The sequence below is a fragment of the Fukomys damarensis genome, unplaced genomic scaffold, assembly GCF_012274545.1.
Source record: "Fukomys damarensis isolate Sample0158 unplaced genomic scaffold, DMR_v1.0_HiC HiC_scaffold_11, whole genome shotgun sequence".
NCBI classification, from domain to species: domain Eukaryota; kingdom Metazoa; phylum Chordata; class Mammalia; order Rodentia; family Bathyergidae; genus Fukomys; species Fukomys damarensis.
Window position 1 is genome coordinate 48,033,523 of NW_022900923.1, and position 23,050 is coordinate 48,056,572.

At 51.7% G+C, this 23,050-nt stretch overlaps 1 protein-coding gene across 3 annotated transcripts in view; it reads left to right on the top strand.

The window, feature by feature from the left end:
* The first annotated feature begins 56 nt into the window (after positions 1-56).
* Traf5 (TNF receptor associated factor 5) overlaps positions 57-23,050 on the top strand; it is a 41,490-nt gene continuing 18,496 nt past the window's right edge. Inside the window, exons 1-3 of one of the 3 annotated variants that reach the window (XM_010613204.3) lie at positions 57-299; positions 21,040-21,258; positions 22,425-22,482. In XM_010613204.3, coding sequence (XP_010611506.1) covers positions 21,041-21,258; positions 22,425-22,482 — 276 coding nt within the window. In that variant the 5' untranslated portion in view covers positions 57-299; position 21,040. Of the gene's footprint in view, positions 300-4,942; positions 5,031-18,835; positions 19,888-21,039; positions 21,259-22,424; positions 22,483-23,050 lie in introns of those variants that run through there. The other 2 variants (XM_010613201.3, XM_010613202.3) reach the window with 2 other exon arrangements.

Here is a 23,050-nt window from a genome sequence, read left to right on the forward strand (position 1 = left end):
GCTGAGTGTCTGCCAGGGCGGTCTTGCTCGGAGCCGCCAGCTTCCATATTAGGCCGCTTCAGAGTTCCTTTCGCGAGAGCAGGCAGGGCTGCGCGAGGCTGGGGAAGAGGCCGCCCTGTCCAGACCCTGCTCAGCCGAGAGCGCGGGACGCACTTGCGGGACAAGTGCTGCGTGAGATCCGAGGGGCGATGGATGTGGCTCCCTCCTCCTGCGCTGTGTGCATTTGCCGAGAGTTCGGACGGGGAGGAATTGGTCGAAGCACACCAGCCAGGACTGTAGCAGATCTGGGTGTGTGCGAGGTAACTTAACTGTAGACCACGAAGGCTGCTCCCAGACTTCAGGCCTGGTGCAGCTGCTGCTGCTGCTAACTCTGCTTTGAACAAGAGGCAGAAATTGCTGGCGAGGTAGAATGAGATGGAGGTGGGACGCCTCCCATTAGGGTTTTGTTCTTGTTGTAATTCTAGGGGATGGCTTGCTCCCGGATCCTGGACCACCCTCCCTGGGTCCCAGGCAAAGGTTAGGGTCTCCTGCCCCAGCTAGCGCTAGACAGGGACGTGATGGGGAAGCTGATTGTCCCAGGCCGGCTGGGCTCTGGGCTCCGCGGTGCTGGGAAGGGCAGCCTGTCTCATCGCCTGAGTGCTGCGGAGTCAGGCGCTAGTGTGGGACGATTGTGGGCAGAGCAGTCCTGCCCCTGGAGGTGCCGCTTGTGACTGGGGCTCAGGGAGAGGGTCTGCAGAGTGTCACTCCCAGGCTTTTAGACCGGCAAACCTGTGATTCGCTCTGCTTTCCAGAGGAGGACCTCGAAGAAAGTAATTCCTTGTCACAGAGCTTTCTCCTTAGAAGCCGAATTGCTCTCCGGGCTCTCAGACTGAGTGTAAAAATGAGCACCGAGTTCTGGTGCAGGACCAGCATGGGGCCGAGTCTGCTTGGGCCCGGACTCGCACTCTGGTTTCTCAGAGAGCAAATATGCTCACTTCCTCCTCAGGCTGAGGAGCCTACCAGGGGACCCAGACTCCCCTCATGCTGAGGGTCTGTTCCCAGCCACAAAGCAAGCTCCACTGGAGCTTGCCTCTGCCACAACACGAACAAATGCCACTCTGAGCTCTTCCCACCAAGCAAGCTCAGAGCAAGACCTGTGTCTGTTTCCCCGTGTCCCCTGGAACCTGCCACGGAGTCAGTTTAAGCAGATGTCTGTGCATGGCGCTGAGTTCATGGGGCGTGTCTCCCTTGGGCTCTGAGCGCTGGGGAACACGCACTGGGCAGGGCTTGTTGAGTTCCAGCAACACTTACTTAAATCCCAGAAAGGAGAATAGCGCCATATGGCCTAGCCTGCCTCTGACAGGAGCCTGTCAGTCTGGCCCCTCTGCCTTCCAGGAGTGTTTCCCTCTCCGTGGCAGAGCCATTCCTTCCACTCTGTGTGGTTGCACACCGGGGCTCAGAAGTAACAGGAAAGATCTCATGGCACCTAAGGAATGGGTAGGACCAAGCCCAAGTCTTCTGACTGCATTTCCTGTGCTCTTCCCATCCTGTCTTCATGGCAGGATACAGGATTCTGGGCAGAAGGATGAAAGAACCGGCAGAGCATTGGTGAGAAGCCTCCTGGCGTCTCTGATAGGGTTTTCAAGAGTTAAAGGTGGGGTGGGGTAGACCCAGTGCCTGAAGAGCTTTCCCTACCCAGGTTGTGGTTTTTCTGAGGACCCTCTGGGCAGAAACTCTCACCCAGTAAGTCTTATTGGTGGGAGTCTGTGCCCCTGTTGGGGACAGGAGAGAACATGTTGCAGGACAGGAGCTGTCCGCAGGGCTGGGGCATCTGCAACCACCACAGCTAGACCAGCACTCATGTTGTTTTGCTTGGAGAATAGCTTAGTTGAGGGATCGGACAGCAGCCTTCATGGCCTGTGGTAAGCCCTGTGTAGGAGGAAGTGAGGTAGAGGACCAAGGAGATGAAAGTGAAAGCGCTTGATTCTGACAGAGAAACTGTGTTTACAGTGACAGCGACATGCATGTTTTGTATATTGGTATGTGGAGGCAGGTGGTGGTGCGTGCTTAGATGGTGCTGTGGCCAGAGCTGCACACCTGCGTGGCCTGCACACGGGACACTGTGCGGTGTGCATCAGACATGCAGGTCCTGTGGACCCTGTGTTAAGTCGCCGAGCTCAGCAAGCCCCTCTTGGGGTGGGAGGGTCACTCCTCACTTTGAGCATATCCCTGGGCCCCTTTCTGGATGCATGGGCTCTGTCACTCCTCTTTGCCCCAGTTCGGAATGTGGAGCACTCCAGGAATTCCCCACAGCGATTTCTTCCCACTGGGCTAGGTACTGTCCTTCCAGGCCAGCTGAGGCAGCCTCCCTGTTCCCTGGTTGTCCTCCCCTTTCCCCAGCTGTTTCCCTCCTCCATCAACCTGCCTTCCGCTCTGCACCCTGTGCACTACAGCCTCCTGGAAGGGGGAGGCAGCACTTGCGCCCGCTCCCCATGTGGCACCCTGCACCTGCCCTGCTGCTCCCTTTGCCTGGTGAGGGCTCCCAGGGCTCACCGATCCTCTGTCGCCAGCCTGTACCGCAGCTGTCACCATCTCCCTGGAGGCTACTGCACCATCCCCACTGGCACATCCAACTTGACCCTGGCTTCTTATCCACCCTGCAGGTGCCTGCCGGTGGGCCAACACCACATCCATACCGCAGGCCAGCTTTCTATTCCCTGGCTCCTGTCCTGCAGCTCCTTGTCATCCCCAGGGCTTAAGCCCACCCTCTTGTTTGGGGGCCTCCTTTAAATCCATACAGAAGAAAAGACTGTTTCTTTTTCATATGCATCTCTATGCTTGGCCATTTAGATTTCTGATATTTCAGGAGCTCTTTAGGCACTGGTCCCAGGCCACCTTTTCCTCAGCCAGAGGTCCATGCTGTCCCTAAGTCCCGTTTGTTTTGTCTGCCCCAGCCAGAACTGATCTAGTTTATCCCCACATGGGGCTCTGGGACTCCCTTCTTGGATAACCTGAGTTATCCGCTTACTCTTTCTTGCCTCAGGTGCCTCTGTGTTCTCTTTTTCACACTAGTTCTGAGAGCTTCCTCAGTAGCCTGATCAGTGCCAGAGTGAAAAATAGCGTGGGCTTCAGAATTTGGCAGGCCAGCTTGGAAGGTTAGTGTAATTCAGAGGTCACCTGTGAGCCATGCTGGTGAGAGGGCTGAGCAGGAGCCCATACAGGGAGATATGAGGTCCATTGGCTGGAAGCAGAGGTCGTTCTAGTCTGATGACTTCTGAAGTGAAGTTTCCTGGTGACACTGGAAGGGGTAGTAAAGTTTGTGGAGGAGACAGGTTTTAAAAAGATGTTGAAAACATGGAAGAGCCCAAAGCAAAAGATATCCCTGCACCTGTGAACTTAATGACATTCCCGCACGGACCCCTGCGGATGGGACTTAGGTTTCTACACCTGGAGCAGTGCCTGGCACGTATGTGAGGACCCGTGGGTGTGTGCCGTGATGGACTGTCGCCTGTCTACTCACATGCACCTCAGCTTTCTCCCTGCTAGGTACCCAGCGCTCTCAACCCGAGCCCCCGCCCTGGCTCCCCTGTGTGAAAGAGGAGTGTGCTCTGGCCCCACCCTTCCCTGTCAAGCAGCTACGCCCTCCTTCATCTGTCCCTGACTGCCCCATCCCTGGGCAGCCTCCTTTAGCCAGCCTCACTCTGTCTAGCTGCCACTGGTAGAATTTCAGGACTTACAGACATCAAAAGTGTTAGGCATGTCAGAGGCTGTCCTCCTCCTGTGGAATACCAGGATGGCACAGACTCATTCGGGGATCAGGGAGCACCTGGCATGTGCATTGCTCCGAGGGTTAGAACCTCAGTAAACAAAAGAAGCCGTCCCCGTCCTCTCAGAGCTTATACTGGGCTAGGGGAACACATCAAGTAAAGACAAGTGCTTTGGTGAGAGACGCAGGGGAGAATGGGGAGGGCAGGGCAGGGGCTTCCGCAAGGGGTGGTGATGAAGGTCTCACTGGTGGGCAGCATCTGAGCAGCGGTCTGAGGCAGAGACAGGCCTCTTGGGTTCAGGGTGAAGGGCACTGCAGACAGTGGGAGTGTCGAGCAGGAGGCAGTTGCCCTTTTCAGAAAGCAAAGCCGGGAGATTTAGGGAGGCTGAGACAGTAGGAGGATCACAAGTCCGAGTCCCACCCACCTGGGCAACTTGGTGAGACTGTCTTAAAATGAAAAATTTAAAGGGAGCCGAGGTAGGACACCCGTGGATTAGATACCCAGTACCAGGGGTGGAGGACAAAAGGTCACTGTGACTAGACTGTGTGACAGAGAAGCACTAGGAAACGAGGGCTCAGGTAATGGAGGGCCGTGCCACAGAACCCTCACCTCTGAAGACACTGGCTGCTGCCCTGCATGTGGTGGGGCCACTGCCCACCCATCTTCTGCCTTCCGAGGGTCACTCTGGCTGCTGGGCTGCAAAGGAACAAGGCTAGGAGACAAGGTGGTGGGCGGATGGGGAGACTGACGGCAGTGAGGAGTGGTTGGATGCAGATATGGGGGATGCAAGAGCAGTAGGGTCTGGTCCTGTTGGATGGAGCAGGCAGTCTAAGCCGCAGAGTGACTTGCGGCCCCATTTCATTGGTCTAGAAAGTTCTGAGAAGAGTAGGTTGATATGGAGATTGATGTGTCAAGTCTGCAGTGCCCAAGTTGCAGGCATTGACCAGGTGGGTGGAATGAGCCTGGCCCCCAGGGAAGGTTTGGGTTACAGGTGGAAATTGGGGCACTAGCCAGTAAATACATGAAAAAATGTTCAGCATTGCTGGCCATTTGAGAATTGCAAATGAAAACAACACTGATGCCAGGGATTTGGCTCAGTGGTTCCTCTGCCTGCCTTGCAAGCACAAGGGCCTGAGTTCGATCCCTGGTACCACCAAAAAAGAAAAGAAAACAACACAGCTTCCATTTCACTCCAGAAAGAATGGCCATTATCAAGAAATCAGCCAGTAATAGCTGTTGGAGAGCCTGCATGGGCTGGGGAAAAGAAACCCTTCTTCATTGTTGGTGAGTGCATAAACTGGTCCAACTGCTATGGAAATCAGTGTGGAGATTCCTCAAAACACTAAAACTACAAATTCCATCTGACCCAGCTATTTCCTTTCTAGGTATCTTCCAAAAGAGTTAGATATCATATTTTAGTGGTACAAGTACACCCATGTTTATAGCAGCACAATTCATAATTGTTAAATCTTGGAAGTGTCCTGTGTGTCCATCAACAGATGAATGGATAAAGAAATATGGTATTTACACACAATGGAGCCTACTCGGCCATAAAGAAGGGTAAATTTCTCAGTTGTAGGAAAATGAATGCACCTTGAGAACATAATGTCAAGTGAAGTAAATCAGACACACAAGTTTAAATATTGAATGGCTTCTCTTATATGAGAAAAAATGAGAGAGAAAACATTATTGTAATCCAGTATGGCCAATGTATCTAAAAGTGTTCCTTGATTTAGTATAACTGTTCTATGTATTTTATGCTTTTTTTGTGTGTTAGTCTGGCTCTTAATCTGTGTTTATGGTAATTGATAAAGATTTATAAAATAAATCTGAGGCTGGTCAAAAAAAGGAAAAAAGTTTGTAATGGAGTGGAGGGAAAGGGAGAAAAGAATTGTGATGTGTTGTGTGCATGTACCAGTTCCCCACAATGAATATAATCATTATTTACTGCAAGCATGTGCTCATAAGAATAAAAAACAGCAATTGGTGCCTGTCAGCCATTGATGGTGTGTAAGCCAGGAGCTGCAGTGAGCTCACCAAGAGAAGGGCGTAGGTAGAAGACAGAGAGAGTCCAGTACCACTGTGCTGAGGTGGGAGGAGGCCGCTCAGAGCTGTCTGATCTCATCTGTACCTCTCTCATGGCCACAGCTGTGGAGTCCAGCCTGGGAGTCTGCGAAGACACCAGGCTCAGCTTGCTGCTGAGAGTGTTAGTTTGGGTAGGAGGTCTGCTCCTCTGGAGTTTGTGTCTAAGCCAGCAACTTTATCATGCTGGGGCAGGTTATTTTTAGGGGGGTGGTATTGGGATTGAACTCGGCCTTTGCACTGAGCTACATCACTAGCCTCTTTTTTATTTTGAGGCAGAGTCTCCATAAGTCACATAAGTGCCCAGGCTGGACTCCTCCTGCCTCAGCCTCTCAGAGTGCTGGTATTACAGGCCTACACTACTGCCTCCAGCTCACATGGCAGATGCATAGCAGAGCATCTGGGACCTCATAGCTCTAAGTATGGCTTCTGCAGTTTGCACAGGCATGATTCCCACTTGGACTGAAAACCCCTCAGGAACAGGAGCTGTTGAACAACCCATCTGTCCTCCAACAGAATGAGGCACAAGCGTCTGTCTGCAGCAGGCACTAAGTAAATCCAGCTAGGAGGGGGAATGGAAGGCACAATTGTTAAGCGTTTGTATGCCATACATGTGTGCTAGTAACTTATGTACATTAACACATTTACTTTAACTCCAGGCCTTCAAAGTAAGTACTGTTGTTGTCTCATTTTCTAGATGAGGAAAGAATGCACAGGTCAGTACGTGCAGAAGTCTGTCGCCAGGGCTGGTTCGAACCAGTAGGCTGTACCTCCTACCTTCCATTGGGTATTAGGTGGCACGTGGTACTTTTTCTCTCATCCATGACACAGAGAAAAGAGCAGTGGATTTGGATTTGAACTTTATATGAGTTGAGCATCTCTAAACAAAAAAACCTTAAATCTATAAAGATCCAAAATCCGAAACTTTTTGAGCACTGACATGACACAAGTGGAACTCCACACCGTGAAACTTGAGACGTAATGAACAAAACTATTAAAGGTATTCTGAAGATACTTCCAGGCTATGTGTATGTAAACCATAAATGAATTTAGACTGGGATCCTTTGCCCAAGATACCTTGTTATGTATATGTAAGTGTTTCACAATTCAACAGCTGTCCAAAATCTGTCCAAAATCTGGGACGGTGGTCCCAGGCAATTTCCTGTAAACCTGTATTTAAATCTCTGCTAGCTGTTTGACCTCAGGCAAGTCGCTTAACAACTTGGGGCCTTGACCCTTCATTGCAAAGGTGGCATTGAGAATACAAAGCTACACTTAGTGGAGGTCTGCTTGTGATTATGTACAGGATCTAGCGGGAAAGCACGAGTGTGTGTAAGGCGCCATCACATCGTGGTCATTGTCTTGAAACTTCACACTGTGGACCCCTTATCACCTGGAAGAGCTGCCACAGGGGTGGGGAGCATACTGCATCCACAAGTCCTACCTTGACCTGCACAGCTCCTCTCTACACTCCTTTGTATTGATATTTCTGCAGGAGCTGTGGTTCAGGGAGCTTCACAGTTTTTTTAAGTCCTTTGCTAGATGAGTCTGTAAACCCTGACTGACTCAGCTGGGAGAGGAAAGAGCCAGTCCCCAAGTTCTCCCTGCTTGTCTTGTGTCTGCCCTCTGGGCTCCCCACCTGCTCTTCCTCCTCAGTCCCAACAGCTGATGTCAGGTGTTGTTCCGAGGGACTGCATTTTTGGAGCCAACCCTAAGGATGCCCTGCCATGTGGACTGGGCATGTGGGGTGTGCCCGGGGAGCAGACCTCAAGGAGCCTTTTGTTCCAATTCCCAGCTGAAAGGGTCACCTCTGCTGTTCTGCTTCCCTGTGAGCCAGGGTCGAAAGTGCATTCTCTAGAGTTAGGAGAAGGTTATCCCATCTGCCGCTCTCAAGTGCTGCCTCATGCTCCAGCCTGAGTCCCAGCTGTGCTGTGAATAGCACTTGTATGTCACATGGGTGGCAACTTTGGAGCTGCAAACCCATCTCCAAAGCTGGACAGAGGCAGCTGGGCTGTGCATGTGGATGCTGTGGGAAAAGGCAGGGCACAGCTAGAATGGTGTTGACCTTCTGTGTCTCTGGTACCTCGTGGTCAAGTCAAGGCTTTGGGTATAGCAGCCTGCCTTTGTCCATGGCGGATTTGTTCCTAGACCTCCAGCAGATGCCTGAAACTTAAGATAGTCTCCACCCCATATGTGTCCTGTACTGTATATCCACACCTGTGGTAAGGTTTAATTGATAAATTAGAAACAATAGTTCTAACAATACACTGGGAAACAATTGCAAACATTTTTCCTCTTGCACTTTGGTGCCCGTATTAAGTAAAATAAGGGCTGCCTGACCACAGTTGCTACAGAGTGGTGACAGCCGATGTGATAACTGAGGGTCTGGTAGCATACAGAGCGGGAAGGTGCCAGACAGTGGGTGCTCACTCCCTGGCTGGATGGAGTGGGCACCATCCCCTGCTCAGAGTGGTGTACAACTTGAAACTTTCTAATCACTCATTTCTGGAATTTCCCACCTTAATATTTTCAGATCTTGGTTGATCGCAGACGACTACTGCGCTGCATGACCTTGGATGAGGGCACCGACTGCATTCATTGGCCTGTCTGTGCTGGAGCCTGCCTGGGCTCTTCAGGCCTCTCCTTCCTCCAGGGCACACTGGGGCCCAGTTCTTAGTTGAATTTTGAAGTCCAGGAGAGATCTGAAGTGGTTTGTTTGGCTGTGTATCCAGGCTTCCATGTCACAGGCCCCCTGACCTCCTTCTTGCTTTCTGAGGGTGCGAGCAAATAGTGTAGTCAGGAAGGGAGGAAGCCAGGGACAATAAACCTGGGACGATGCCCCATAGCTTGTTGGAGGGGCTGCCCCCACAGATGGCTGAGCTGGGGAGGAAGGAGCCTTTCTAATGAGATAGGGGAGCTGTCCCTGCCTGGGAGCCCGCAGGGAGTAGGGTGACATAAGGAGTCCCTGAGGGATTGGTCAGGGCTGGGAGGAAAACCAAAAACTATGCTGTCACCAGGGCCGGGGGCTCAGGAGTACCACATGCCACTTACAGGCAGAAGGGCTGAGATTTGGAGGAGTCTCCGTGGCAAATCTGATTAGGTGATACAGTTTAGAGCCACCCACGGCCAGCCTTGTCTTGGGCTGCATATAAATAGGAGGTGTGATCAAATACAGTGAATGCTTAAATCTGAAAGATTTATGACAGCAGAGGATACATCAAATTAATCCTCCTCAAAATACTCTCCCTCACTTCGGACACACTTAGCTCATCATGCTACCACTTTCTGAAGCAGTTCTGGGTGTCTCATGAGATGTGATCAAAGACACAGTGAGTGCAGCAGCTGGGTGCCGCCAAATGGAAAGGCGGGCTCGTAAAAACACGGCAGAGCACCCTCATCCACCTTGCAAGGATCTGGCAACTTTTGGCTCTTCCCCAACCTCAAAATGACCCTGAAAGGTAAACATTTTGAGTCCATTTCAGGACATCAAGGCAACCTCACTAAAGCAGCTAGCCACGGAAATACGCTTAGCTTGGTGTGTAGGAGTGGATCTGAGCTGGCAGTTCAGAGCCACCAGGAGGTCACACACTCAGCCTTCAGAGGTGTTCTGACTTGGGACAAGGGAGGGGACAGCAGGGTGGGCTCACAGAACTTGTCTGCCCATCACATTCTCCTTGGGGCCTGGACAAGGTGACCAGATTCAGAAGAGCTGTCCGTTCATGGCAAGCAGGTGTATGGGGAAACCAGGTGTAAAAAGATTGTAAGAAGGAAAGGTGTTTTGCCTCAGCGAGTCCTCCCACATAAACAGGTGTCTTCAGGGCTTCTCTCCCTCCACTGCACTTTTCCCTCCCTCTGCCCAGGTGTGGAAGCCCTGAGTTAGCCTGGGCTCCTTCTCTGTTGTCAAGCTCCTCTGCTCTCTGCGGTGAAAATGTGTCCTCAGTCTCCCAGCTCAGCACCACCACAGCCCACCGGACAGTCCCAGCGTCCTCTCCCCGCTGTCCCAATCCTCCCGCCATTCTCCACTCGGCATTTGGCGTGGCCTTTTCCAGCTCCTGCCAGAGGCTTCCCAGGGTGTGCTTGCAGCTTCTTGTTGCTCTGTCCTTGGAACAGCCCGGACCCTCCAGGCGGTGGGCGCCGGCTCCCGCCTTCTCCCCAGCGCCCTCCCTCACACTGGTGGCACTCTGGCAACGCTGCCCAGAGCTGCCTTCTGCCCCTCCCCTGCAGCCATCGTGCCTGCTGCCCAGGTGTCGCCTCCTCAGTGAGGCCTTCTGTCCAAAGTGCCATCCCTTGTTCTCTTCCAAGACCTATACAGCCTGCAGTTGAGCCACTGTCCACTCCTCACGGCTAAGGGAAGGTGGGGCCGTCTGCCTGCCCAGCCCTGGCCCCTGAGCATGACACAGCCCCTTAGGGTGCTCACCGTGTTCTACCATCATGAGCTCTTCGTGCACAGACTTCTGTGAACAGCCACAGAGTGACAGCGTTAGGCTTTGCAGGTGACGCACGCGGCCCATGTTGTAGCTACCGAACTATGCCGTGAGGCTGCGAACACAACCACAGGCAGTGCATAAACAAGCGAAGGTGGCTGCTGTGTAAAACTACTTGCAAAAGCAAGTGACGGGCCCACCATCACTGATGCGAGTGGTGTGCTACGAGTGTGCTTATGAGTGCGGTGAGTTACCAGTGCCCTTCTCCATGGCTGCCTAACCCTGACGGCTCCCTGGTGGCCCGAGCCTGTTTCCTCATTTGAAAAGCAGGGAATGAAGGTAGGGGATATGCCATTGGACTGTCGTTGGGGTCAGATGAGCTAAGCGTGTACATTTGCTGGCTCCAGCTCTGGAGCCCCATTCCTGCGCCTCGCCAGTCAGAACGTTCCTGGATTCTCTTCCCAGCCAACATCCCACTGCTCTTCTGCACTTCAGTTCTGAGGGCAAATCTAACCATCCTTCCGGATGCTACCAAGTGTCACGGGTGGGCTGTGGATGGTTCAGAGGGGCAGAGAGCCACTCCCTGAAGTCTCCTGCCTGGGGGGCTGGCTGGGCTGCGGTGCCCAGGGTGTGTGGGCAGCTGGGCCATCCCCCTGCGCCCGCTTCTCTTCAGCAGTGCCACTTACGACACTGTGAGGAAAATGAGGACCCAGTTTTCCTGACACTTGGAGGGAAGTCGTACTTATGAGGAGTTAATGTCACACCCACGACGTTCTCTGTCCCGTCCCTTCTCATCTGGCTATTGTGGAATCAGCTGGTCTTGGTCTGGTTTCTCTGATGTGAGGCCCATGCAAAATGGCTTCACCACTTCCTCCTTTCTCTCAGGCTCGTCAGCTTTGCCTAACCTGCCAGGTTAAAGCTCAGTAAAACCCATTTCTGTCAAGTTCATTCAGAGGGGCTGTGCTGATTTAACTGTGTGTAACCTGCTCCTCTGTGCTGAGGTAGAGGAGGCTGGGGGGCAGCGTCCCACGCAGTGTGCAGGGGCTGCTTGTTCTCCGTCAGCAGCAAACCCTGTGGGTTTTCACAGACAGGAGCTTTGGAACAAACTCCAGCCAGTTTCCGTGTCCCTTGTACAGTGGGGATAATGTGAGAGAAAAAGTTTTTTTCTTCTATTTTTATTTTTTTGTAGCAGCTGTCCCTTCTGTGAAAGCAGGAATCCTTCATCAAGGACTGGGTATTTCAACTCATCATCACTGGCCAGAGCCCCCTCTCCTCTGAGTGCAGGACCCATTATTGGGCCTGGGGTGGGTTTGGAAAAATGGTTTATGCAGTGCAATCGAAAAACAGTGAATGTTTACATTTTTAAAATGTATTACAGTAAAAGACGCATTACCCTTAGTCTGCCTCCGTACTTCCCCTCGCTCCCAACCTTCTCCCTTTCTGAAGCAGTTCTCAGAAACCTCTTTTGTGCCTTTATTGCACTCTTGTGGCTGCCTCAGTGACCCAGATTGATTAAAAACATTTTCCTTTGGTCACAGTGCCACAGCGTGGATAGGACGCGGCGTGACTTTACAGGAGTCCGCCTCCCCGTTGGCCAGCGCTGGGCAGTGGCATCGCTGTCATCGTACCTCAGGAAGACACGAAAGAGACTCTGGAGCTGCTTTAGAAAGCGGCGGGAACGATGGGAGAGGCGTGTTGGAATCGAGGGGCTATTTTAAGGGGGTTCGTGGGCACTGTGCCTTTTATGTGTTGTGCTTTTTAAATGTAAACATTCGCCATCCGATGCATTTCCATCGCCTAGCGTAGCTGCACTCTCTGCACATAGGGGAGTTGGTTTCTGACGACCTGGACAGCGCCTGGGCAGAGCTGTTCCCTGCCTGGGCAGCTTTCCCAGCCGATGCCATGGCCCTGTGGCTGTCCGGTACCCCACGGCTTGGGAGCTTCACCTCGCACAGAAAGCAGTCCCCCGCGACTCCTGGCCTCAGTAACCCTTCCTACAGAAGAGCCCTGCACCGGGTTAGCAGCTCTCTGCCCTCGGGCTCCGCCTTAACCCAGTCAACACTAGAAATACTGGGGTAGAGGGAACTGGGAAAGTCCCAAGACCCAGAGGCAGACTGGGGGCCGCACCAGCGGGCACCCGGCGTGTGAGGCAGGCGCGTGCTCGGCAGTGGACGGGAGGAATGGACCACAGAGCCCAGCACTGGGCTCCGAGTTTCCCCGTGCTCTCTGTGGAGGGCCTATCTTTCCAAATCTTACTTCCTGTCAGAGCTAAACAGATTACATAAAACACTGTCACTACATAGCAAGGAAATTTGTAAAGTGACAAAGTTTTAATTTTCTTAAAGTGGGCTCTGTTGTTGTATTAGTTGGCAAAGTCTTCACTTTTAATGGGACTTCCTAGTAGTCCTAAGTATAGCAAACTTTTTATTTGTTTGATTAAAATTAGCCATCTAATAGTGCGATTCAGTGATGTGCAGTACATTGAAAGTGTTTTTCAGTCTTTGGGCGGGCTTAAATTAATCGCTGAACTCACACGGGAAACATGGGCATTCCTCGGAATCCTATAATCTTATAATTTACTCTTGTAATTTATGTAAATATAAGATAAACCCTATGATTCTGGCAGATCATGTAATGTATTCCAATAAGAGACTGAGATGTCAGCTGGTCTTGTTTCTGTTTGCTCAGGTCTGTATTGCCCATTATCCCCCAGGAAACATGGATGCAGTTTTGGTGAAAGGAGGGCCTATTCCATGCCAGCTCTGAAGGAGACACAGACGCTTTGCCTTCCATCTTTGTCTTGCCTGTTTCAGCCACAGGGCTTTTTGTGAGACAGTAGACAAGACGTTTTTAGGACCCTCCCCTGGTCTAGGCTCCGTCCCTCCAGTGTCTGCCTTTCCTTTCAGCTTGATAGGTGCTAGTTTCCCTCTTCATTAGAGTTGAAGAGAGGAGGGGATGGTGTATATGTTTTCAACATGAGAAAATTGGCAAAGGGATTTATCGCTAAAAGAAAAAAATTCTCATTTTTAAAGTCCTGTTTTATGTGCTCTCCCGGTCACAGCCTGTACTCACACCGTTCTAGTAAGACTCAGGAGGGCACCCGACTTTGACAGGTCTCCTTCCCACCACTTGGCTCCTACCGTTTGCCTGTCCCATCTCACAGGGCCATCATTTGCTGTCCTGTCCCAGAACTTGGGCGTCGCCCTCCACTGCCCTGTGCTTTCGCCCTGCCTGAGAATCCACTTCTACACCTATGCATTTTACGTCACCATTGCTTCATGGTGTTGGCTCCTGCGCTGGGCTGGACACCACTGTCCACCTCTGCGCCAGTCTGTAATTCCTGGGAGCCACCCCTCCATGTCTGCCTGGAAAGGTCGGTGCGTTCATCCTGGCTCAGCTCCTGTGCTCCTCCTCTCCCTGCACTCTGCCCCTCGCAGATGGTTATAGGTGTGGCGGAAAAGCAGGAGCCAAAGCGGAGACTCAGGAGATTGCCTGCGATGAGCCCTGATGGACGCTGCACCTCCCTGGGGATGGTGCTGGGCCGAGCTGGTCCTCAGACTCACCACGTCTGCTATGGTGAAAGGCTGGAGGGGACCGAGTCATGCTGCGATGCTGCCCAGTGCTGGGGGATCGGGGGTGAGTCCCGTGGTGTCTCCCCTCTGCTTCCACCCCCACCAGGGGTTCACTCCCTGAACCTAGCTGGGAGCCAGGGAGCGTGGGAGACCGATGTCTCATCCCGTGGCTGAGTCACTCTCTGTCTCTGGGACAAAATACCAGACACCCACACCTTAAAGGAAATTATTTTGGCTCACAGTTTGTAGCAATTTCAGTCCATAGCCAGCTCCAAGGCAGGGTCTGGTGGAAGGGCCTGGCAGAGGGGAGCTGCTCATCCTACGGCATCCAGAAAGCTGAGGGGGGGGAGTGGGGGAGGGAGAGCGCCCTTCCAGGCCTCCCCAGTGACCGGTCCCTTCTGACTAGGCTCTGCCTCCCAGTGGCACGCCAGCTACCCTGCCCCGGGATCTGGTCACCTTCCTCACACAGGAGAGCAGGCGAGACGAAGACACTGCCACAGCAGGAGCAGGAGACGGAGCTGAGCAGACAGGCATACGATCACCCGTTCCTTTAGCTCCTCGCTGGCTGCAGTTTATTCGTAACCATCCTAGAACTTTTATGGATCCTCTGGGAAGTTCTCACGTTTCTCCATTTGGAAAATGCCCCTTTCTTTGAGACCAGCTGACACGCTTTCCTCTTGGTAAAATCAGCACAGGCACCTGAAGCAGTGTTAGCGGCCCCTCATCCAGGCTCCAGCACCCTTCGTCAAGGGTGCTTTTGGTGGCGCTTGTTCCCACGTCAGGTCCCTCTGCCCTTAGCGGGCCTCACGTGTCAGCTGCCTCTGCACTTGCCACACTGCACGTGGGAGGGGGACGATGCGTCACCACAGAGCACAAGGATCTGGCTGTCAGGCTGCAGTATCCCAGCCTTGCAGCTGTGAGGGCAGAGCCCTGTGGAGCCCAGATGATGGGCTCTGTGGCCTGCAGTGACCAGTAACTGCCCAGGAGGCAGGTCTGGGGAGTCACAGTTCCTGGACTTAGATCTTAGGAACTACCAAACAGGCAGAAATATCCCACATTTTCCAGAGCTCCCTGAGTCCAGATAGGGTGTCAGGGGCTCTGGATTGGTGTGGGAAGACCTACCTTTCTTGGTTAGGCCTGAGATTAAACTAACACTATAGCCGAAGGCCAAATGCATGCTGCTGCAGAAAGCAGAACCATTGTGTATTCCCCAGAAACGAATCCAAAGAAATTGTGAGTAAATAGTTTAGATTGTGACAATCACAACTATCCTTTGGAATTCCTAAAAAATCATTTTTGTGAAAAAAATGTATCCATTTATAAAATGAAGACATGGCCTTTAAAAGGAGCTCAGTAAGAGTTCCGGGGAGCAGACGGATGAGATTGTCTTTGGTCTTTCTTGACTTGAGCTAACACCTCTGCAGCAGGAGAGCAACAACGCATGTTCCCTGACGGGCTGCCAGGAAAGCAGCACGCAAGCTCTATTATTAGTGGTTTTGATGATCGTTTTCTTCTTTGTAAGAACTGAACTCCTTTGCTGTTCTGTTCCGTAAGCCGTTATGCACCAAGGGGAAGGTTTTAATAAGTGGAGTGCTTGCTCACACCTATGAGAACAGCTCCCTGGGCAGGACGCAGGAGCAGCCTGAGGCGGCCCTTTCACTGAGGGCTGCAGAGGCGGCAGCCTTTGCAGCTGTGTGGTTGTGCCGTCCCTCTGATCGGATCCGCGTGTGTGGAGGCACGAGGAAGCTTCAGAGGCAGGAGTGGACCCTGCTCAGGGAGACACCAAAGTACTTTTATGTAGGACGATATCTGACGTTCCCATCTTATAACTGATCATAAGTGTGACTTTAGAAAATGTGTAGTGAAAACAAATGCCGAACAAGACAGCAGATTAGGGAGTGAACAGGGCCGCGGCTGGCATAGGCAAGTGGAATGGGTTTGGGGAACACGCAGTGGCTGGGAGAGGAAGGCCTGGGCGTTGAGACCCTGGGCCTCTGCTGGCTGTGCAGCCGCTGAGACACAAACCTGCACAGCAGCAGCCTCCAGGAGCAGTGGTTCCCAAGTGCTCCCGGGCCCTGGGAGCAGGTGCAACTAGGAAAGCACTGTGGGCGGTTGGGCGTCTCTTCCCAGCTGGAGTCGCGGCCTCTGGAAACCAGAGGCGAGTTTAACCGTAGAGCGGCGCATGCAGCGGACGAGCTCCTCTTCCCGGAGCTGTCGGTAAACGCTTGCTGACACACGCCCTGCTGGGACTGACTGTGCAGCACCCTATCCCGGAGACCATGCTCAGAGCAGGCCTCCGAGCGACGGGAGACGGCGCTGCCTCTCTGCTCTCCCTCCTTGGCACCCACGGGGTGTCTGCCGGCTGGTGATGTGTGACGCAGAGGCTCGCGCGGGCATTCAGCTCTCTGAAGGCAGACGCCGAAGAGATGCAGACGTGGACAGAGGGCCACTGTGCTTACGGATTGTTTTCTCGTTTGAGAAAATGCTTTTTCACAAAAATGTTATTTATGCTAACGTGCTATTGGCTTACTAGTATGTTGAAGTTAATTAAAAATTATTTTAAAATTATTTCATTTTGATTTCAGATATGGTAAATGTCATAGAATATAACTCATATTAAAAGTTTTAGGAGCCTTCAATTTTTAAAAAGTTGGTTTTATTTTAGTCCCAACAAACTGAGTGGACGTCCTGTCGGTTCTTTCTATACAGACATGCATTTGTGTTGTGTTTTCGGTCATTGCCAAACTCAAGGTCGTCTAGACTTTTCTCCTGTGTTACCTCTAGGAGCTTTATAGTCTTCTCATTGTACATTTATGCCTGTGATTCATTTATAGCTAATATCTGTAAAGGGCGTGAGATCTGTGTCTAGATTTTTTTCATACGGAGGTCCAGTTCTAGGAAATTTGTTGCAAACACTGTCTTTGCATCATTGGGCAGCCCTGCTCTGTTGCTTTGTCAAGGATCAGTCAGTAGTACTTTTGTGGGGCTGTGGTATTTCCCTGAAAATAAGACTGAGTCTTACATTAATTTTTATTCCAAAAGACACAATAGGGCTTGTTTTCAGGGGATGTCTTACATGTACAAAAATCTACATTTATTCACACACAGTCACACCACCTTCTTCTGGAGCATCGTCGTGTCTCTCCAACCCCAGATCCTGGCCTGTCTTCTTGCGGGTCCATTTCCTGTGGGACCATCGGTCCCAGCCTCTCACGGCCAGCAGCAGAGCACTCCTTCAGTGAGGATTTGTCCCTCTAGCCTAATTGCAGTGCCCCGTTACAGCCATGGCCTCTTAGCTCTGAAGACTCATCTGAGACACAGCCACGTCTGTCCACGGCCAGGTGTGCCCCGACTGCCCTCTTGGCAGTGAGGCTTGAGTTCATCACTTTACACAGGCGTTTACCTCTCCAGAGGCACCCGCTTGGTGTTCACAAATACGTAGTTATAATTTATAACATCATTTATTTTAAGTATAATGTCAATAATATTTATGTTTAGTTATATATTAGTATTACTTTATAATTCAATTTCTCTATCACGTGTTGCAAAGGACCTGCTAAATGTGTCCCTCTGGCCGGTGATCTTAGCTGGGGCTTGTTTTGGGCAGGGCTTGTATTTGGAGCATCAAGAGATCATGCCAGGGCTTATTTTCTGGTTGGATCTTAATATCAGGGAAATGTAGTATTTCTGGACTCTCCCTTCTGTTCCAGGGGTCTCTTTATCTGTTCTTCCCCCAATGCTACACCATGTTGATAACTGTAGGTCTTATATAAGTTCCAAAATCAAATAGTGTCTCTCTTGGTTCTTCCCCTCCAATATTGTATTGGCTACCTTGATCTTTGGGTCTTTGAGACCTCATTTTTCTTCTGGCAGTACTAAGGATTGAACCCAGAACTTTCACACTGGTCTTTATCTCTAGGCTGTTTTAATTTTTTTTTTTTTTAATTTTGAGGCATGATCCCACTAAGTTACTAACTTGCCCAGCCTGAGTTTGAATTTGCTATTCTCTTGCCTCAGCCTCCCAGAGTATGCCACCAAGCTGGTTGAGGCCTCAGTTTTTAAGGATATGATCATAGTTCATAAATACCTCAAAAGTGCCTCGGACCAGATATTTATGAAAACCAGAAATTTGTTTCTCACTGTTCTGGAGGCTGAGATTGCGGGACCATGGGCACAGTGTGTGGTGCAGGTTCTCGTTTTGCTGCTGCCATGACCTTCACCTGGCAGAAGAGCAGAAGGGCAAAAGGCCCAAGCCAGTTCCCACCTGCTCTTTGCAGGGGCTGCTTATCCAGCGCATGTGGGCTCTACCACGACGGCTTAATCATCTCCTAAAACCCCACCTGGTGAATCTGTCACCTTGGCTCTCAGGTTCCAACATTGGAATTTGGATATTGGGTATTCAGACCATAGCAGTGGTAAAACTAAGACCCTAAAGTTTGACTAAGACCCTAAAGTTTGACAACTACAGTTAAAGAGAAAGATGAACAAGCCCAGAGGATTCTAGCATGGGGGAGTAGGACAGAAGGTCGTGGAGGGTCACGGGCTGCCCTGGCCCTTGACCCTGCTGCCACTTCGGGGTACAGTTCCGAGCATCCGCGTGTAGCTGCTGTGTGACACAGACACGAGCCTGGTCTCAGTGAGGAGTCTCAGAGGGATGCAGAGCATGGTACAAGGGCTCAGGTGTGGCACAGCGACCTCCCTTGGTGCCAGAGGCCACCAGATGGCTTAGGCAGCACGAGATCGGTCGTTCCCATCTTCCAACACAAAAGGAGCTGTGGTTATGAGTTCTGTGCATGGAGTCTGGATGCTGTGCCTCTTCTTCAGAATGAAATGGAAATAAAGTGCTTGTAGATGGGGAGGGGAGGAGGGGGTGAAGGGCGGGCAGGGACAAGGGGAAAATATGAGAACCAAGACCTGTCATGTAGAGGTACAAGATCCCAACAATGAATGTAACTGTACTGTATTCCTAAAATGTACCAATAAACTCAATTAAAACTGAAAAACAAAAAGAAATAACATAAAAAAAAAAAACTTCAGTTAGACCCCAGGGGCAAACCATGCTGAAAGGGGAACAGTCGCCCTGCACTGCTTGCTTACCACTCTTGGGAGTTTTACAGGAAACATGCAGAAGAGAAGAGGTAGGGCTTTCACCTCAAGCCTTGGATTGGAAAGACATCCTCTAGTCTCCCAGAGAGGAAGCTTATTTGCCCGAAAAGGCTGGTGCTTACTCTGCTCCTCTCTCCCTGGGCACACCAGGCTCCAAATGCTCTAGCAGGGCAAGAGGCCGGTCGGGGAACATGGGAAAGGCAGAGCAGCAGACAGCCCAGGGCAGATGGGGCTGTGTATCTCTCACCCAGCTCATCAGGCCACACGCTGCTGCAGGCCCAGGTGAGTTTCCTTAGTGGAGGAGAGACAGGGTCTCCAGAGTGCCCCCCTAGACCACACGGGTCTGTGGCCCGAGCCATCCTGGCGCTGCCCCCCGGCCTCCCATCTGTGAGGAGGTCTAGAGTTTTCATCCTATTTTTAAAGCTGGGGGAGGTCTTGCACAAAAATAAGCTAAAAATCTCTGTTAGAGGCCAGCACTAATACAGCTGCACTATTGGGAGTTTTTCTCAAGAATATATTCAGAAACATTAATTCAACCCATAGCTGAGTTGTTCTCCAAGCCAGGGGCAGGGCTAGAAGTGGGGAGTGCAGTGGTGACCCAGAATGGATGCAGACTGTGTCACCGAGGAGCACAGGCACAAACCGGATAATCACACAGGTGCACATCCGACCCCAAGCCAGGAACTGCTCTGGGGAAAGGAACCTGATTTAATGCGCAGTGTGACTTGGCGGATGTTGTTTTTTATTTTTATATTTTCATTTTTGAATTGGGAATGCACTCATGTTCAAAAACTCAGGAGGGTTGTAAAGTGAAAAGTCTTCCTCCTCACCCACTCGCATTCCCAGCCTTTCCCGAGGCCACACGGATGCCTTACGGACGGGCGAGTAGGCCATGTGCCGTCAGACCGGGGAAGAGAAGCTGGCGGAAAGACATGACCCTCGAAGTGGAAGCACAGTGTAAGTCAACCAAATGAAGAAGACCAAGGAGGACAGGACAGTCCGGATGGAGGCAGGACAGGTGCACAGGCTCCGGGACAGGAGAGCCTGGCCTATCGCAGAGCCAAAAGCCTGTGTGGCTGGGGCGCAGGAATCAAAGGGAAGGAGGGAGGCCCAAGTGCAGCGGGGTGGGAAGGATGTCCCGTGGCCTGTTCAGCATGGCAGATGTTTCCCTCAAAGCATGGCTGAGCCCCTGAGAGATGGGGGAGGTAACCTGGCATCATACTTGCATCTTGGAAATTTCACCCTGACTTTCTAGCACAGAGATGGAGTGGAGGAGAAAGCAGTTCCTGGGCTCTTAATTAGTTCAGTGAGAAGAAGGTGACTCAGTGTTATCTCAGCTGGGCTGCTGTGTGTAACAGGACTGCAGGCTGGTAGCTTATGTGACAGGTTTGTTTCGCACAGTTCTGGAGGTCAGAGCCTGAGATCTGTGCCAGCCTGGGCAGGTCCTGGCGAGGGCCCTCTTCTGGTTGCTCCGGGATGGGGCAGCAAGAAGGGAGGGAGCTTCCTGGTCTCTTCTGCAGGGCTACAGACCTGTCCATGAGGCTCCACCCTCACGACCCCATTACCTTCTAGGCCCCACCTCCTTCAGCAGCACCGTATGGGCAGGATTTCAGTGTGCAGACAGACTGCCACCCACAGTGGTGGCAAGAGAGTTGAGGGAGGGAGAGATGAACGTTGATAGTAAAAGATGTATTTGTGCAAGACTCTTGCTTCTGAAAAATGTTAATAAAACACATTTCGGTTCTCTCAATCTTGGAAGAAAAGTCAGTAAAGCTTTGTTTATGGTGCAGTTAGCACCTGGAAGCATTTGGTGCAGGCCTGTGGCCACAGAGACGGGATATGTAGCACCTTGTGGAAGGCGGTGGACAAAGAGCTGACATCTCATAGATTCTTGCTAGAAATCGTCTGGATCAGCCTCAAGCCCAGCACCCCAAAGTCACCTCGTGTTTGTAGGAGGCCCCCAGGGGCAGGAAGTTATTGTTGCTGAGGAATCAGACCAGAATGACGATGTAGTTAATGTTCACTGATTATGAAACAAGGCATTAACTAGCTGAGGGCTGAAGTGGGTGTTTTTACTTTCAGTTTTCCTTCTTTTCCCCTGACTCCCAGGATGGCTTACTCAGAGGAGCAAGGTGGGGTCCCCTGTGGTTTCATCCGCCAGAACTCCAGCAACTCCATTTCCTTGGACTTTGAGCCTCACACAGATTATTGGTTTACGGAGCCGCTGGAAGAGCGCTACAAATGTGCCTTCTGCTGCTCCGTGCTGCACAACCCCCACCAGACGGGCTGCGGGCACCGCTTCTGCCAGCACTGCATCCTGTCCCTGAGGTGAGGGTAGAACACAGCCTCCCTCTAGTCACGGTGTAGCGTAGCTGGTAGTGTGGGGCTGGCTCTGCAGCCACAGTGGGAGGGACTCTCCCAGACCCTGCTGTTTGGCCCTGAGAGCAGCCTTCACTTTTGGCCTTCATTTATGCATATTCACCCTTTCTTAAAATTCAAACCCCACATGTCCCGTGAGGGACAGCAGGCCGCAGGCATAGGCTTTGTGAGGAGGTGGTTTGTGTCCACCTCTCCCTGAGTGTTGGTTGCACTGAGGCAGAGGCACTGTGGTTGCCATTGGTACCTTGCTGCCATGGCTTTTGGGCTCCTGGGCAGCTGGAAGCTGTGTGTTGGTCAGCCTTACATCACTATAACAAAGTACCCAGGACAATGAATTTAGAAAAAACAAGAAGGTTATTTTAGCTCATAGTTTTGGGGTTTCCAGGTCATGATTCACTGGGCCCACTATTTTGGGCCTGCAGTGAGGCACCATATCATGTCATGGTGTGTGGGACTGTTCACCTCATCACCCAGGAAACAGAAGACTTTGAGTCACGGTCTCTGTGACTCAAAGGCATCCTACCTGGCCCTGCCTCCCTATAGCAGCTCCCTGGGAACAGGCCTTTAACATGGACCTTTGGGAGACATCCAGCCTCCACACTGTAGCAGCCTGGATTGTGCCATTTTAACAGAGGGACCAGGAGAGACATGCAGAGGCATTGGGGCTTCTGCGGGCCCAGAGGCCAGTGTACCCTGCCTGCCTTGAAGGGTTGTAGCACATTCTCATCCCTTTGGCACTGCGCCTCCCGGGCACTTAAGCTCCAGCGTCTAGAGCCTAGGAGTAGGGGTGCAGTGTGGAGCACAACAGTGTCAGTCTGCCAGGGGTCACAGTCTGGTAAAGGGGGCGGAGGCTGTACAGTGGGATTAACAGAGGCCGGGGCACTTAACCCTGGCGGGGGGGCCTCTGTCTGACTGCATCCTGCAGGGACAGTGGAAGCTTTTCAGCTGGTGCGGAAGGAGGGATTTGGGGCACCTTTGCATAGAGGGGACCACATGTGCCAAGATGGGGCGATGCTGTGCCTGGAGATGGGGTGTGGCTGCAGCACTGAGCTGCTCTGGAAAGAGCTGTGGGGGATGAACACTAACCATGGCGCTCTTTCTATTCTTCTCTTCAGAGAATTAAATTCAGTGCCAATCTGCCCTGTAGATAAAGAGGTGATCAAGACTCAGGAGGTAAGGAAATCACTGCTTTGACCTACTGATGGAGAGGCCAGGGTCCTGGGTTGAGCTGGTCCTTAGGTCTAGAGCAGGAAAGTGGTCGAGGGTCCTTCCTTGGAGTCCACATTCCTCTGCCTGGGTCCGGGCAGCTCCTTCTCCTTCTATTTGAGAGTGGCTCCTTCAGTCTTCCCTTACCAGGGCCTTCCTGCCCGCTCCTTATGCCTTTCTGCGCTAGCTCCAGCCATATTAAGCAGGTGGGAGATATGGAGCATTCATTTTCCTTGAATTCTCTTTCTTGTTTGGCTAATCCCTAAAACTTCCTTTTTGTTTAGTAAGAGCTGTATTGAGACAAAATTCACATTCTATAAAATTTACCTTTGAAAGTGAGTTCAGTGGGTCGCAGTATTAGTCACAGGGTCATATAGCTGTCACCCCAGGAAGAGGCCCCATGCCTGTGTAGTCACTCCCTCCTCTCCTTTCCCAGCCCTTGGAATCCACTAATCTTGTTTCTGCTTCTGTGGATTTGCCTATTCTGGATATTTCATGTGAATAGGATCATGCAGTGTGTGGCCTTTTGTGTCTA